General features: G+C 43.4%; 1 protein-coding gene across 1 annotated transcript in view; it reads left to right on the top strand.

Moving 5' to 3' along the window:
* WASHC2A (WASH complex subunit 2A) overlaps positions 1 to 14,001 on the top strand; it is a gene marked incomplete at both ends in the record, with an annotated part of 58,758 nt that overhangs the window by 25,099 nt on the left and 19,658 nt on the right. The window contains 10 exons of the mRNA XM_080694801.1: positions 268 to 386; positions 718 to 775; positions 2,977 to 3,036; positions 3,510 to 3,683; positions 4,270 to 4,397; positions 6,178 to 6,264; positions 7,327 to 7,428; positions 9,561 to 9,692; positions 10,280 to 10,449; positions 11,395 to 11,497. Coding sequence (XP_080550927.1) covers positions 268 to 386; positions 718 to 775; positions 2,977 to 3,036; positions 3,510 to 3,683; positions 4,270 to 4,397; positions 6,178 to 6,264; positions 7,327 to 7,428; positions 9,561 to 9,692; positions 10,280 to 10,449; positions 11,395 to 11,497 — 1,133 coding nt within the window. The remainder of the gene's footprint in view (positions 1 to 267; positions 387 to 717; positions 776 to 2,976; positions 3,037 to 3,509; positions 3,684 to 4,269; positions 4,398 to 6,177; positions 6,265 to 7,326; positions 7,429 to 9,560; positions 9,693 to 10,279; positions 10,450 to 11,394; positions 11,498 to 14,001) is intronic.

Genomic DNA, 14,001 nt, shown 5'->3' with positions numbered 1-14,001 from the left:
AGGTTTGAGACCAACCTTGGTAACTTAGGCTTTCATCAACCCTTTTTCCAAATAAAAAATAAAAAATAGGTCTGGGAGTGTAGATTGAAGGTAGAATGTCTCTAGGTTCAGTCCCCAGTACCAAAAAGAAGAAGAGGAGGAGGAGGAGAAATATATATCTGCCCTCAAATAGTCCTAGTTAGGAAAGTTCCATACCAGTGTTGTGGATAACGTAGAGACAAACCAACCCATCTTTAACTCTCCCTGTGCAACATTTCTGCTCTCTAGATGAAGAGGATAACTTGTTCGCACCCCCCAAGCTGACCGACGAGGACTTCTCGCCGTTTGGTTCTAGAGGTGGTCTGTTCAGTGGAGGACAGGGACTTTTTGATGATGAGGATGAGGAGGTGAGTCAGTGGGATGTGTGGAACTCAAGTCAAACAGTGAAATATTCTGTATCCTCACGTCTTTTGAATGTGAGAGTGCATGTTAAGACTGAATAATTCACTCAGGTAGACAGTTATCTCTTTATCATCTTCCATCTTCGTATTTAATGGATAGGCAAGCCCAAATCATTTATGGATTTATTTTTCATAATACTCACGTTACAGTGGACTTCCTGGCACAACAGAAATGCATAGGTTTGAGTTCCAGGCTGCTTTTCTCTGGGAATCTTTACGTGCATGTGCATTTACCTTTACATTGTTAAATCCTTGTCATGTACCTTGTTGTAACCAGAGCGACCTCTTCAGAGACGCCCCACGGGATCAGCAAGGCCAAGCTCCAGCTAAGGAAGGTGAGCTAGGGTTGGGGCCCTGGCTGGGGAGGAGGCTGGGGCCGGGCCTGGGGCTGGGGCTGGGCGTGGGCCTGGGGCCGGCTCTGTGTTCTCCTGTGCAGGATCCTATAGCTGTTTCTTCCCCATTAAAGCCCAGAATGCTGCAAGTTGTTCCAAAACCTTGTGTCTTTGTTAACATGAAAGGTGGTTTTGTTTGTTTATTTTGTTTTTTCCCTTAGACCAGGTAAAAGCAGTTCTTCACATTTCATGTTTTGGAAGAGATGATGCAATCTCTAAATGTACATTTTACCTCTTTAATGGAGAAAATTTACAAGTAAGACAGGAAAATACTCCATAGAAGTGTTGAGACTTTCTTAAGTTTTTAATTTAAAGAGGTATTTCTAACATTCTTCCTTTTTTTTTTTTTTGCGGTACTACGAATTGAACCCAGAGGCATTCCTACATCCGAGCTACACCTCCGCCCCTATTTTTTTTTTTCTTTTGCGGTACTGGAGATGGAATTCAGGGGATTCTACCTCCAAGCTATACCCCCATCCCAGCCCTATTTTTTTATTTTTTTAATTATGAAACAGGGTCTCACTGAGTTGCAAAGGGCCTTAGTAGGTAGCTAAGGCTGGATGTGAACCTGCAATCCTTCTGACTTAGCCTCCTACTGGTATTACTAGTGTGTACCACTGTACCCAGCTTACATTCTGCCTTTGAAGTTGTTATCAGAAACTCACCAAGGTTGTGGGCATCTGAGACTCCTCAGTGTTTCGAAAAAATACATAGTTTTTTTTTTTTTTTGGTGGTACTGGGGTTCCTGGAAACCATTCTACCTCCGGGCTACACTCCCAGACCTATTTTATACTTTTATTTTTATTTGGAAACAGGGTTTCTTAAGCCAGCAGCGCTGGCTTCGAACCTGTGTGATCCTCTTAGCTCCGCCTCCCAAGCGCGGGGATTATAAGCGTGCACCACCATGCCCAGCCCCATAGTTTTTTTTTTTTTTTTAATTCTGCAGCTTTTATTTCGATAGGTGTGTTTAGTTCTTTTTTCCATGCCTGTGACCAAATAATTAATAGGAACAGCACAGAAGAGGAAAGAGCTATTTGGGCTCACAGTTGTAGAGGTACAGTCCACAGTTGGCTGACACCAAGGCCGACATCGTGGCGGCATTGTGTGCGGCAGAGGACAGCAGCCCAACTCATGGCTATGGGAAAGCAGAGATACACCAAATGGCAGGGAACATATATAGTACCCAAGGCCACACCTCCAGCTGCACCCCACTTGCCTGCATTACCACCTAGTGAATCAGTTCAGATTTATCTTTCAGTGATTTATCCACTGATGAGATTAGAGCCCTGCTTCATTTGTTTCACCTCTGAGCATTTTTGCATTGTTAGTACATGTGCTCTTCCAGAGGTCATTCTATATTAAAACCATAACTAGGCTTAGAAAAGGTAGTTCTCTGGACTGGTAATTGGTTCTTTGAAGCAATCATTTCTGTAGGCCATACCCCTCAGGCTGGGTCTTCCTTGGGCTTGTTGAGCCGTCAGCTTGCAGCCTGTGATCTTCTGCTCGCTACTTGCTCCTCAGCACCCAGTGACTGTCTGCTTGGTTTTCCTGTTTGCTGTTGTCTTCCTCACTGTTTTCACGGCCATTGCCCATTTTGTGCTACTCATTTCTTACATGTTCGCATCATCACGCTGGAAGGGGTGAAGTGCATGGTTCTGAGGGGCACTGGTGACCCTGCCCCTGCCGCCCCAGCCATCCCTGTTGCTGCTGTTGGACCACGGCCACCCTGGCCTTCCACGGGAATCACAGCTGCACTGCGTTAACCCCAAGGAATGAGAGAATAAAACACTATGGACTTTAAATGGTGTCTTTAGGAAAAACTAGGTTTAAAGGGTCTCCTCTTAGGTCTGTGTCACATTGCACATACCTCAGGAAAGGAAAGTTTGTTTTAATTTGCTGTAGTGTAATTCTACATCTGTACTTTGGCACAGAGCGATAGAAAGAATAGCTGCAATACAACCCTTGGAGCAGTTCCCAGCCTGTCCCTCTCTGTCTCTGTGCATTGCTTGGAGATTGGATTTGGTGATTTTGTATACAAATTCTTAGCATTTTTTCAATTATTTTCCTCAGAAAAGGAGAGTTCAGTTAACAATTAGGAGTCATTTTTTTCTGTGAAATGATTGTCCCTTTCTTTCTTTCTCTAGAGTCATCATCTTCTAAACCTGGAAAGAAAATCCCAGCAGGAGCTGTTTCTGTATTTTTAGGTAACATAGGGTTAAAAAGAAAAAAAAATTAAGTAAAATTTTCATTTTTAAAAAAGTCTTGTAAGGACTGGCTAGAGAGTAGGAAGGCCTGGGGGTACTGAACAGCTTGTAGAAAGAGCACATTTTCTGGTATTAGCTCATCTTTTAAAATCAGTGGCCTTGGGGGTTAAGTTTGTAGCCTAGTGGTTCTTACGTAGCATGCACAAAGCGCTGGGTTTGGTCATTAGCACCGCAGAAGAGACTGAGTGACCAGGAGGGAGAGGAAGAAAAGAAAGAAAGTGAAAAATCCATTGCCCTTGGACATTTTCCATTTGAAGTTTTTGTGCACTGTGAGATGTTTTCTAGCAGTAGCACATGAAGGTGTTCGGCCCTGATGAGCTGCATGTAACAGCTCTTGGTGAGTGGTACTGTTTTCTCTGTAGTCGGGAGGCCTGCATTGGCTTCCCCTGTGGCTTTCTTCTTTCCATTACCAGGAGACACAGATGTGTTTGGGGCCACCTCTGCTGCCTCACTGAAGGAGCCTCAGAAGCCTGAGCAGCCCATTCCAGGGAAGAGCCCATGCCCTCCAGGTCCTGCTGGCCTCTTTGATGATGATGACGACGATGATGACTTTTTTGCAGCATCCTGCCGCAAACCTGCCAAGACAGGTGCCTGCTCTGATTCTAGAATTTAGCCAGGAAAAGAATGTTGACTTAACAGGACACAGCTCCCTAGTTCTTAATTTGTTGCAGTTTCAGAATCCCTCCCCATTTTTAAGTCTATTTATTTATTTATCTTTTTATTTTTTGAAACAGGTTCACTGAGTTGTGAAGGGCCTCGCTAAGTAGCCGAGGCTGTCCGCAAACCACAATCCTCTGATCTCCAATCTCGAATGCTAGGATTAGAAGTGTGCACCACCACACCTAACTGCACTTACTACTTTAATAACTAATCAAAGCTGGATGGTGGTGCACGCCTCTCAAATCTCAGTATTTGAGAGGCTGAGTAGGAGGAGTGCAGGTTTTTGGTCATACACAGCAACTTAGACTCTGAAAATAAATAAATAAATAAATAGGCTTGGGATGTAGTTTAGAGGTAGAATACACCTGGGTTCAATCCCCAGCAAAACAAACACACACAAGAATCAAGAAATAGCATATTTTTTATTCTTTAAGAAGGAAAAGCTTTTATATTTGTGAATATTGTAATTAGTTGACCTTATTGTAATTATATGCGTTTGGTATCTTTTTAAAGAAAAAGTCAAATCTTCTACCAGTATCTTTGACGATGAGGAAGGAGACCTGTTTAAAAAAAAAGCAGCAGCTTTGTCAGAAGCTACTGTGACTCAGACAGATGGAAACAGATCACAGCCAGAAAACACGGTAAGCAGGAGAGAAGGATGAAGGAAGGAATGTTGATGGGGGCATCTTCTTGATTAATCTTGAGCCCAGAAGAAAGTACTGTTATATTTATATTAGAGAACTTCAGGCATAAATTTGAAAGAAGAATCAGAATACCCAAATAAGCACCACCCTAATACAGCAGTTGTTAGTATTTTGCCAAATAATTTATGTAACTAAACCTTTCTCCACAGTAGATTTTTTTTCTGAACTATTTGCAAGATGTAGTTATCATGACATTTACCTCTAATATCTTATTAAGCATCTCTTAAAAAAACTGCTGTGTCAACAAATGCCATTATCAACAGCTATGAGATTAACAGTAATTCTAAAATTGTCTTATACCTAGTTCACATTCTACTTTCCCCAATTTGTCCCAACATGTCTTTATAATATTGTACCCAACAAATGTATTACTATAAAATTATCTCATCTGTGGCCCGTATTATAATTATTTATTTTGCCTCCTTAATGGCCTTTGTAGCATCTTTGTTTTATTGTTTTATTTAAACCCAGGATCCAGGCATGTTTGTGCCTTGTGTTTAGTTGTTTTGTTTCTTTGGTCTCCTTTCAAACTAAAATAGTGCTTCCCATATTCGTGATTTCATTTCTTATGGCTATCCCATTGTATTATAGAGTATTTCACAGCGAGAATTTGTTTTCCTACAGTTAGATTTAGGTTCAACATTGTTGGCAAGAATATAGGCAAGCCGTGGCTTCCCACCACCCCAGCTCCCATGACACCCCGAGTCCACCATGGTTTGGAGGAGTTTGTCATTTGGTTCAAATGGCGTTCACCACTCTGCTTCCCTGAAAGGGTGCCCTGATCCTTTTTGTCATTAATAAGCTGATGTCTAAGTGACACTGACACTGTGAAGATCCTCTTCTCTATCAGCCTTTCACTCAGTGGTTTTAACACTCACTGATGAACCAGTTTTCTTGCGAAGGTGTACCAGAATGTCTTTCTACGTCTGTATTTCTTCTATACTTAGTAGCTGACATTCTTCTAGATAGAAGAGATTTCTGCATCCCCCCTTTCTAAGTTACGTGAATGTGGGCTATTAATATATTATAATCCATCACCATCTTTTTCCCCCGAGGCTCACTTTGCCTTGTGTGTGGCCAGTAGCCTGTGCCCCTCAGTCTCTAAGCTCTTCTGGCTGCAGTCCTTGCAGTCCCGCCCTCCTGTCCTGTACAGCTCACACCCATTTCCAAGCACATCTCACTGTGTTGTGTCCTTGCTGTGAAACCCCCATTTCTCTGCCTGCTACCGGAGTGCCAGCATCGAGAGCCCATACGCTCTAGAGTGACCTGCCTTTCCACACACCTCCGTGCACCCGTCCCCGTCCTGTACCCTGTGACTCAGGCAGTCTGTCCTGCTCCCTGGCGCAGCCGACATATCCTCTGCTTTATCTTGCTCTTCTCTTCCCACGCGGCTCCCCTGCCTGGAATACCCTTGCTTATACCAGCTCAGTGCCAGCCTTGTCCCTCCTAAGAGACTGTCTCACAGAGCTGGGTCTTCCCTCTCTTCTAGGTTATATCCAGTTTTTCACTACTTTGCATGATACTTCTCCCTTTGCATTAATTTGTTGTATGTACTTTTTACGCATCCACAGTCCCCAGCATCTTCATTGCCCTCTTGCCTGGCTTGGTGCCATCTTATAGCAGAGGTTCAGTACATTTTCTGAATAAATGACTGAGCAAATTCATTTTCATACATGTTATTTTCTAACTCTCCATTTTTCTTTTTATTCCAACAAAGGTTACCCCACCTTCTAGCAAAAGTCTCAAGCTCTTGTCAGAAACAAAGACTCAAAAAGGTTTATTTTCAGATGAGGAGGATGCTGAGGTATGGAATTCTTTTTCTTGGTTCTGGATATTCATCTATGGGTATGACATTAGAAGTGATTTCTGAGCAGGTCGTGGTGACACACATTCATAATCCTAGTGCTTGGGAGGCTGAAATAGGATTGCAAGCTCGAGGCTAACTCAGGCAATTTAGGCCCTACACAACTTAGTGAGACTCTGTTTCAAAATAATAAATAGGGCTGGGGTATATGTAGCTTAGAGGTAGAATGTCCCTGGGTTCAATTCCCAGTACTACAAAAACTAGAAATAAATTATTTCTGCATTCATCTTTTGTCTCTAGAAATGTGATGCTTTTTTATTAATAATTCATTTCTTTCCTTAAAAAGAACCTCTTGAAACTGGGTGCGGTGGCACCCACTGTGAGCCTAGCACTTGGAAGGCTAAGACAGGAGAATTGAGGCTCAAGGCCAGCATGGTAATTTAGCGAGTACCCATTTCAAAATTTAAAATAAAACAGGGCTGAGAGTGTAGTTCAAAGGTAGAATGCCTCTGGGTTCAATCTATAGTACCACATAAATAAATAATGAATAAATAATAAAATAATGCATCCAGTAAGTTTGAGATCTAGCCTATGCATTATTTTTATAATGTACTTTTATTGGTGCATTATAGTCTCCCATCATAATGTAAATCATGTTGACAGTGATGTACATGCATATACAGCACTTGGGAGCCTCTTGATTAAATCTTGTGATTCACTCTGATTCACTCTGATTCTCTAGACGAGCAAAGAAGTTAGATTTTAGCATGGTAGGACGTTGAGTGAGAAGTGCCTCTTGCATGGCTCATTCAGGTGGAAGCTCCTAGGTTCTATTGAGCCCTCTCAGAACCTTGTGGTTCTCCTCCTTAGACCTCAGACATTCAGACATTCAAAGGGCCCAGGGCAGACCTGAGGCCCTTTAAGTTCTTTTTCAGCCACCTTCCCACTGGTGGGAGAAGCCTAGACAGGTGGCAGCTGTCACATCCCAGTCATTAGTGTTTTATATGGATCTGATATTTTAAAAAAGGATATACCCTGCTAACCAGCAACTTCAATTTTCAGGATTTGTTTTCTTCTCAAAATACAAGTAAGTCCAAAGGTGCGTCTGTCCTGCCCAGCAAGCTCCCCACGTCACTCTCTCTTTTTGATGATGAAGAAGAAGAGGTAAGCGTCGTTATTGCAGTACCCGATCATTAACTTCTAGATCAGTAAAAGGTGTTGCTGATGTGATCTTGTATCCAGAGGATCATAGAATACGCAAGGTGATGGGGAAGCTGTCCATCTAGTTAAGGCTGAAACCACAGAATGCGTCTGGGAAATCTCTTGAGTCTCTCCAGCTCAGCTGTGCATGGAGGAGCACTTTAGATTCCTGATCCAGTTCTGAAGGAAAGCTTAATAGATTTCATGTTTTTAGACTCTCCCTTTGAGAAATACTTTTCAGAGGGTGGATCGCTGTTATACCTAGTGATCTGGAAAAACGTCTTAGCGAAGCCAGGCTTGGTGCTCACTCTGTCATTGAAGAATTGGGAGGCAGAGCTGGGAGGGTCGCAGGTCACCACTTAGCCAGATCCTCAGTGAACTTAGCTAGACCCCGCTTCAAAATAAAAAATAAAAAGGGCTGGGAGTATAGCTCAACGAGAATGACCCCTTGGTTCAATCCCCAGCACCACACACACACAAACTAAACTAGTAGGAAGGAGAAGACCATGACCTTGCATTTCTTTTCCACACTGAATGGGAAGAGAAAAACAGAGAAATTGAACCTACCTTGACCCTCCGCAGTCTTGCACAGTGGCGGAGCTCCTAGGCTGTGTGGCCACAGACCTAGGAGTGGTTTCATCGAGGAAAGGGGACCTTCAGCAGGGGCTTAACCTTCCTCAGCCTCGTGTGGCCTCAAGGTTGTCATCATGGCTGAGACGTGGTTTGAGTCAAAGCCTGGCACAGCACTGTGCATGGGGAGTGTCCACACATTGCATGCTAGTTCATTATTCTCAAGGTCCTTCCTGTCTTATGCCCTAACCCTACAGGCTTCCTTCATTGAGCTTCACAGTTCAGGACTGTCCCCTACTGTAGTGTATTGTTTCGATTTTTCCATCCTGACTTTTGTTCCAGCCCTCTGATGATTTTTTCTCATTACTTTTATAATAGTATCTTAGTAGCCAGGTGCCGTGGTGCACCCCTGTAATCCCAGCACCTCAGGAGGCTGAGAAAAGAGGGCAGTGTGTTTGAGGCCAGCATGAGCAACTTAGTGAAACCCTTATAAAAAATTTTTAAAAAGAGTATCTTAGTAGAGACTTCTGAAGTGCTTGACTACACACAAATTTACAAATGCATTAAACCTTCAAGAGTCAGCCCTTAGGATGCTGGTGACTTTATTTAGTACACTCTTTCTTAACTTTTATTGTCTTTAAAATTGACTGGAGACACAGTCATCCTTCCCAATTTTCCAGGTGTGTGTCTTTCTAAGCTATAAAAGATTGGGGAGGCCCCCCTCCCTGTTTTCTCTTTGATACGTTTCTCTGGCTTCTAATTCCTGGAAAGAGATTTGAGAGCTGTGGTAGCCGTGGGCTATCACGCCCACAGGAGGACAGGTGGGGCCGCAGAACAGGCCAAGTTCTCCCTCCTGCCACCTTGTTCTCACATTGTCCCCCTGCCCCCGCCCAGCATCTGCCTTCTAGTTCCAAGGTCATCTGTTTCCTTCCCGTGGATAGAGAATGCACTTAGGCCATGGAGCCAGGTGCAGTGGCACACACCTGTAATCCCAGGATGGGAGGCTGAGACAGAGAACATTTTGAGGCCATCTGGGAGACTGAGAGCCTGCCTCAAAGTAAAATATAAAGCTGGATGTGACAGCGTATGCTTGTAATCCCAGTACTTGGGAGGCTGAGGATCCTGCAGGAGGATCACAGGTTCGCCACCAGCCTCAGTATCTTAGTGAGACCTAGTTTTAAAATAAAAAGTAGGACTGGGGGTGTAACTCAGAAGTGGAATGCCTCTGGGTTCAATCCCCAGCACCAAAAATAAAACAAAATACAAAGGGCTAGGGGGCAGGAAACATTGTGTGCAGAGACAGCTCAGCGTTAGAGTGCTGGGTTCCGTTCCTACCACTGCAAAGAAAAAAGGGAAGAAGAGAAAGGTTGTGGAGTGGGGTCCACTCGCATTCAGTTGATTTTCTCCCAGAATTTTTTACATTTTGTCCCTGATGAGAGATTTACTATCCTTGACATGGAGAACTGTTTTATGTATTTTGTTCTGTGTTATGAAGCTGTCATACCTTTCTGCTACTTTTTTTCTAGGATAATCTTTTTGGGTCTACAGCTGCTAAGAAACAGGCATCATCTCTACAAAGTCAGAGTCAAGACAAAGCAAAACCCTCAGAACAGTCTAAAAAGCAAGGCTCTGCCTTCCTGTTCAGCAGCGATGAGGAGGTGGGTGGAGGTTTTCCCAAAGATTTGGATTATATCTGATGGTATATAAGATTACAGTTAATCTAAATAATTTTTTTCTGCTTATTTCTACCTAGTGATGTCTTGCTGCCAAAAACTACTTACAAGATTGTGTCATTTCTCAAAGAAAGATATTTAGTCTAGTTTATTAAATACTAATATTTTCAAAACAGAATGAATATGACCCAAAGTGTAGTACATACTAATTCAGATGAGTTAGGCCATGTGGGAGAGGGAGGATGTCTCACCCCTCGCAAGGTTTATGGCTGAGGCGCTATATCAACAGGTTAACAGGAGAAAAGCAGTTCAAGGTCAGTTGTAGGTGGGTGGATGTCTCCAGAAATGATAAACCAGAGAACAAAGAAACCTGCATGTATTCCATACTAAATCTGAGGAAGAAGTGTATAACTGTGGAGAAGTGATTGGACAGAAGGAAATCTAATGGTAATAAGCTGGGGGATTTAGCAGTGCATCTGTTTAGATTCTTCTCTAGGAGAGGAAAGGCAAGTGCTGTACCACTGATCCATGCCCCCTAACCCCAGTGTTTTAATACATCTTTATGTTCTAAGGACCAGTGGAATACTACTGATTCACAGACGAAGACAGCATCTGACAGCAGGGCCAAAGGAGAACTCATGGTCCCAGGGACCATCAAGGGCCAGGAGGCCACTACTATGAAAAAGACTAGTCTCTTTGAGGAGGAGGATGAAGATGATCTGTTTGCTATTGCCAAAGACAGGTGGGATGGTCATTGTAAGAAGTCATTTACTTCATGTCTGAGGTAACAAGGAAAGATTTCAGCATGTAAGATAGTGCTTCCACTGCTAACTAATGCATTACACATACCAAATTCGAATGTTCATACCTTTCACTGGCAAGATTTTTTTCCCTAATACTGAGAAATACTTGTCTTCTCAGATCCTTACTTTATTTCTTCCCTCTCTCCCTCCCTCCCTCCCTCCCTCCCCCCCCCTCTCTTATTGTAGTACTGGGGATGGAACCCAGGGGCATTCTACCTTCAAGCTACAATCCCAGACCTGTTTTTTATTCTTTTTGTTTTGTTTTGGTTTGGTTTTGTTTTGGTTTGGTTTTTTTTGGTGGTGCTGGGGTTCCTGGAAGCCCTTCTACCTCCGGGCTACACTCCCAGACCTATTTTTACATTTTTATTTGGAAACAGGGTCTCTTAAGCCAGCGCCGTGGCTGGCTTCGAACCTGCGCGATCCTCCTGTCTCTGCCTCCTAAGCGCAGGGATTACAAGCGTGCGCCACCACGCCCGGCTTATTCTTTATTTTGAAACAGCGTCTTAGTTGCGGAATGCCGCACTAAGTAGCTAAGGCTGCCCCTGAACTGTGATCCTCCCATCTCAGTCTCCCAAGTACTGGGATTACAAGTGCTACCATGCCAGTCTTTCTCTCCCTCTTTTTTTTTTTAACCTTGAAAACTTGGAAAGTGACTGACAGGCAAAATGAAGAGGGCTTTAACTCTTATATAGGGGAGGAGGACAGAGGCTGGTGACTGGCCTGAGACAAATTTTGCCTATTCAGGGGTTTTTTCTGTCTGCTTTTAACCATATAGGTCAACTAATGGTGGTAGATAGACTGCTCTAGGTGTGATCTGGAAGGAATATGGTTTATGTTTTTTAATCACATTTGCCCTGAATTTGATCTTCTTCTTGTTCATATAGTCAGAGGAAGCCCCAGAGAGTATCACTCCTCTTTGAAGACGATGCTGATAGCGGAAGCTCTCTGTTTGGCTCTCCACCTGCGCCTGTTCCTCCTGCAGCAATGGTATTCTTAATCTCTGGACCCTGGGGGTAACTTTAAGGTCATGCTGCATGAACAGGGATACTACCCTGAGTCTGCTCTGAAAATGTGACCTTGGAAGGCTGTCTTATGGAAGTGCTTGCTTGCCTAGTTCAGAAAGAACTATTCTAGTTAACAGTACTCTCCAGGTAGAGCACACAAGCAAAGCCTAGAGAAGAGGATTCCTCCATGTCTTGTAGCTGTTCAGTCAGGAGTAGGAACAAGGCACTCAGAAAAGACTAAGTCCCAGTGGCATGGAATCCTGTGAACATTAGGCTAGGCCAGTTAAGGCATGTGTTCACCTTCCTTCACTGTGACAAAAAAGGCCTGAGATAATGAGCTTACAGGGAGGAAAAGTTCATTTTGCTTTGTGGTTTCAGTCCGTGGCCAGTGTGCCTTGTTGCTTCTGGGCCTGTGGTGGCACAGTACATCGTGGTGGTAGCCTGAGGCAGAAGCTGCTCACCTTAGAGTTGCCAGGAATTAGAGAGAGGGAGCGGAAGGGGCTGGGTCCCAGTATCCTCCCCAAGGGCACATCCGGTGACCTAATTTCCTCCCAAGGTTTCACCACTTTCCCAGGGAGCCATAGCTGGGGACGAGGCCCTCGGTACCTGGGCCTCTGGAGGACATTCCAGATCCAAACTGGCAAGGCATAGATGATCTGTTGAGGAGCCTGTCTCCAGTACTTCCTCTTGGACCAGGTTATGTTGCTAGCCCATCAGTAAGAAGGAAGGAAATTCTCCTACGTGCTGCTGCACTCATGAGCCTTGAGCATGTTATGCTAATGTACTAAGCTGGATACCTACTGCATGATTTCTGCCGCTCAAATAATTATAATCACCTTTAGACAATAGAGGATAAAGCTTCCTGGGAGCCTGAGGCAGAAGAATCTCAAGTTCAAGGCCAGCCTAGGTCACTTGACAAGACTCTGTCTTAAAGTTAAAAAAAAAAAATAAGCCAGACATGGGGACGCAGGCCTGAAATACCAGTACTTGGGAGGCTAAGACAGGAGGAACATAGGTTCCAGGCTAACCTCAACATTGTTTCAATATAAAAAGCACTTGGGGGTATTGCTTTGAGGTAGAATGCCCCTGGATTCAATCTCCTGGATTGAGTTGTAGCTTTGTGATATACTACTCCTGTGTTCAATCCACAGTGCCACACAGGAAAAAAAAAAGATAATAGTGGATAAAAGATATTTTTTTGGTTTGACATGCTAGAGTATTTTAAATATAAAACATGACTCAGTAGTAAATCTATCAAAAAGAGTGAACTTTTTTTCCCCCAAAACTGGGATCAAACCCAGGGGCATTCTGCCTCCAAGCTACACCCTCAGCCCTATTCCATTCTTTATTTTGAAATAGGTTCTCACTAAGTTGTGGAGAGCCTTACAAGATATTGAGGCTGGATGCAAATCTGCAATCTTCCTGTCTCAGTCTCCCAAGTACTGGGTTTACAAGCATGTGCTACCACAACCGGCTTGGAAATTTTAGAACCCTTACTTTGGGTGACATTTTTCTTGGCTTAAGGACCCGAGTTATATGAATGGAGAAAATGTTTTGGCATTAAGTAGTTTCCTCTTTCTCCTAAGTCAACTTGCAGTGACGATGTAGTTTGTAGCAAGCCCACTATGTTCTCATCAGTGTTTTCAGTAACTTCAATATTGCTTTATATTTCTTCTGAAGTTCTTTGTGAGAATCCAGTCTTTTTTTTTTCAAGTTAAAATGACTTTGCATATTAGGGGTCTCTTTCTAACAATAACTAAAAACCACCTGTTCTTTGTTTCTAACTTTTTTCTGTCGTGGTCAACACTGACTTTCTTTAGTTTCCCAAATCTTCCTTCTTTTTTTTTTTTTTTTTTTTTTTTTTTTTTGTGGTACTGGGGTTCCTGGAAGCCCTTCTACCTCCAGACCTATTTTTTATACTTTTTTATTTGGAAACAGGGTCTCCTAAGCCAGCGCGCGCGGCTGGCTTCGAACCTGTGCGATCCTCCTGTCTCTGCCTCCCAAGCGCGGGGATTACAAGCGTGTGCCACCACGCCCGGCCCAAATCTTCCTTCTTAATGTGATTTAGGCTTGCACCAGAGCTCGCTTTCTGGTAGCATACTGTCCAGTTAGAAGGACCTGTTGATAAGTCACTTGTCCCAAGAATTTCCCATAAGTCTAGATAGTCACAAAACTAGAGTTCTTAATCTCTAAACTCTTATCTCCAGAGAAGGAAGAGAGAGAAAGGCCAAAGGGTTTGCAAACTTGAGTACCTACTTGGTATAAAATGTCATGACAGTCTGTAGAACTACAGTATATAGTGCTTTCAAATTAATGGACAGATAGACACATGCTAGCAGTTCATCTAAGTTAGGAAGCAAGTAAAGTAAATGCCAGGTAGAGAAAGAAATAGTATGCTTACCCGAAATATCAACTGATGCCTGCCGAAAAACAGGATCCTTTAAGAGTGATAGCTGAGTTAGACCTGGCAGTGAAGAGGAGAATTGG

Source organism: Muscardinus avellanarius (assembly GCF_963383645.1).
Source record: "Muscardinus avellanarius genome assembly, chromosome: 4".
In the NCBI taxonomy this organism is placed as follows: Eukaryota; Metazoa; Chordata; class Mammalia; order Rodentia; family Gliridae; genus Muscardinus; species Muscardinus avellanarius.
Note: the sequence above shows the minus strand (reverse complement) of the source record. Positions and strands in the feature narration are given on the sequence as shown.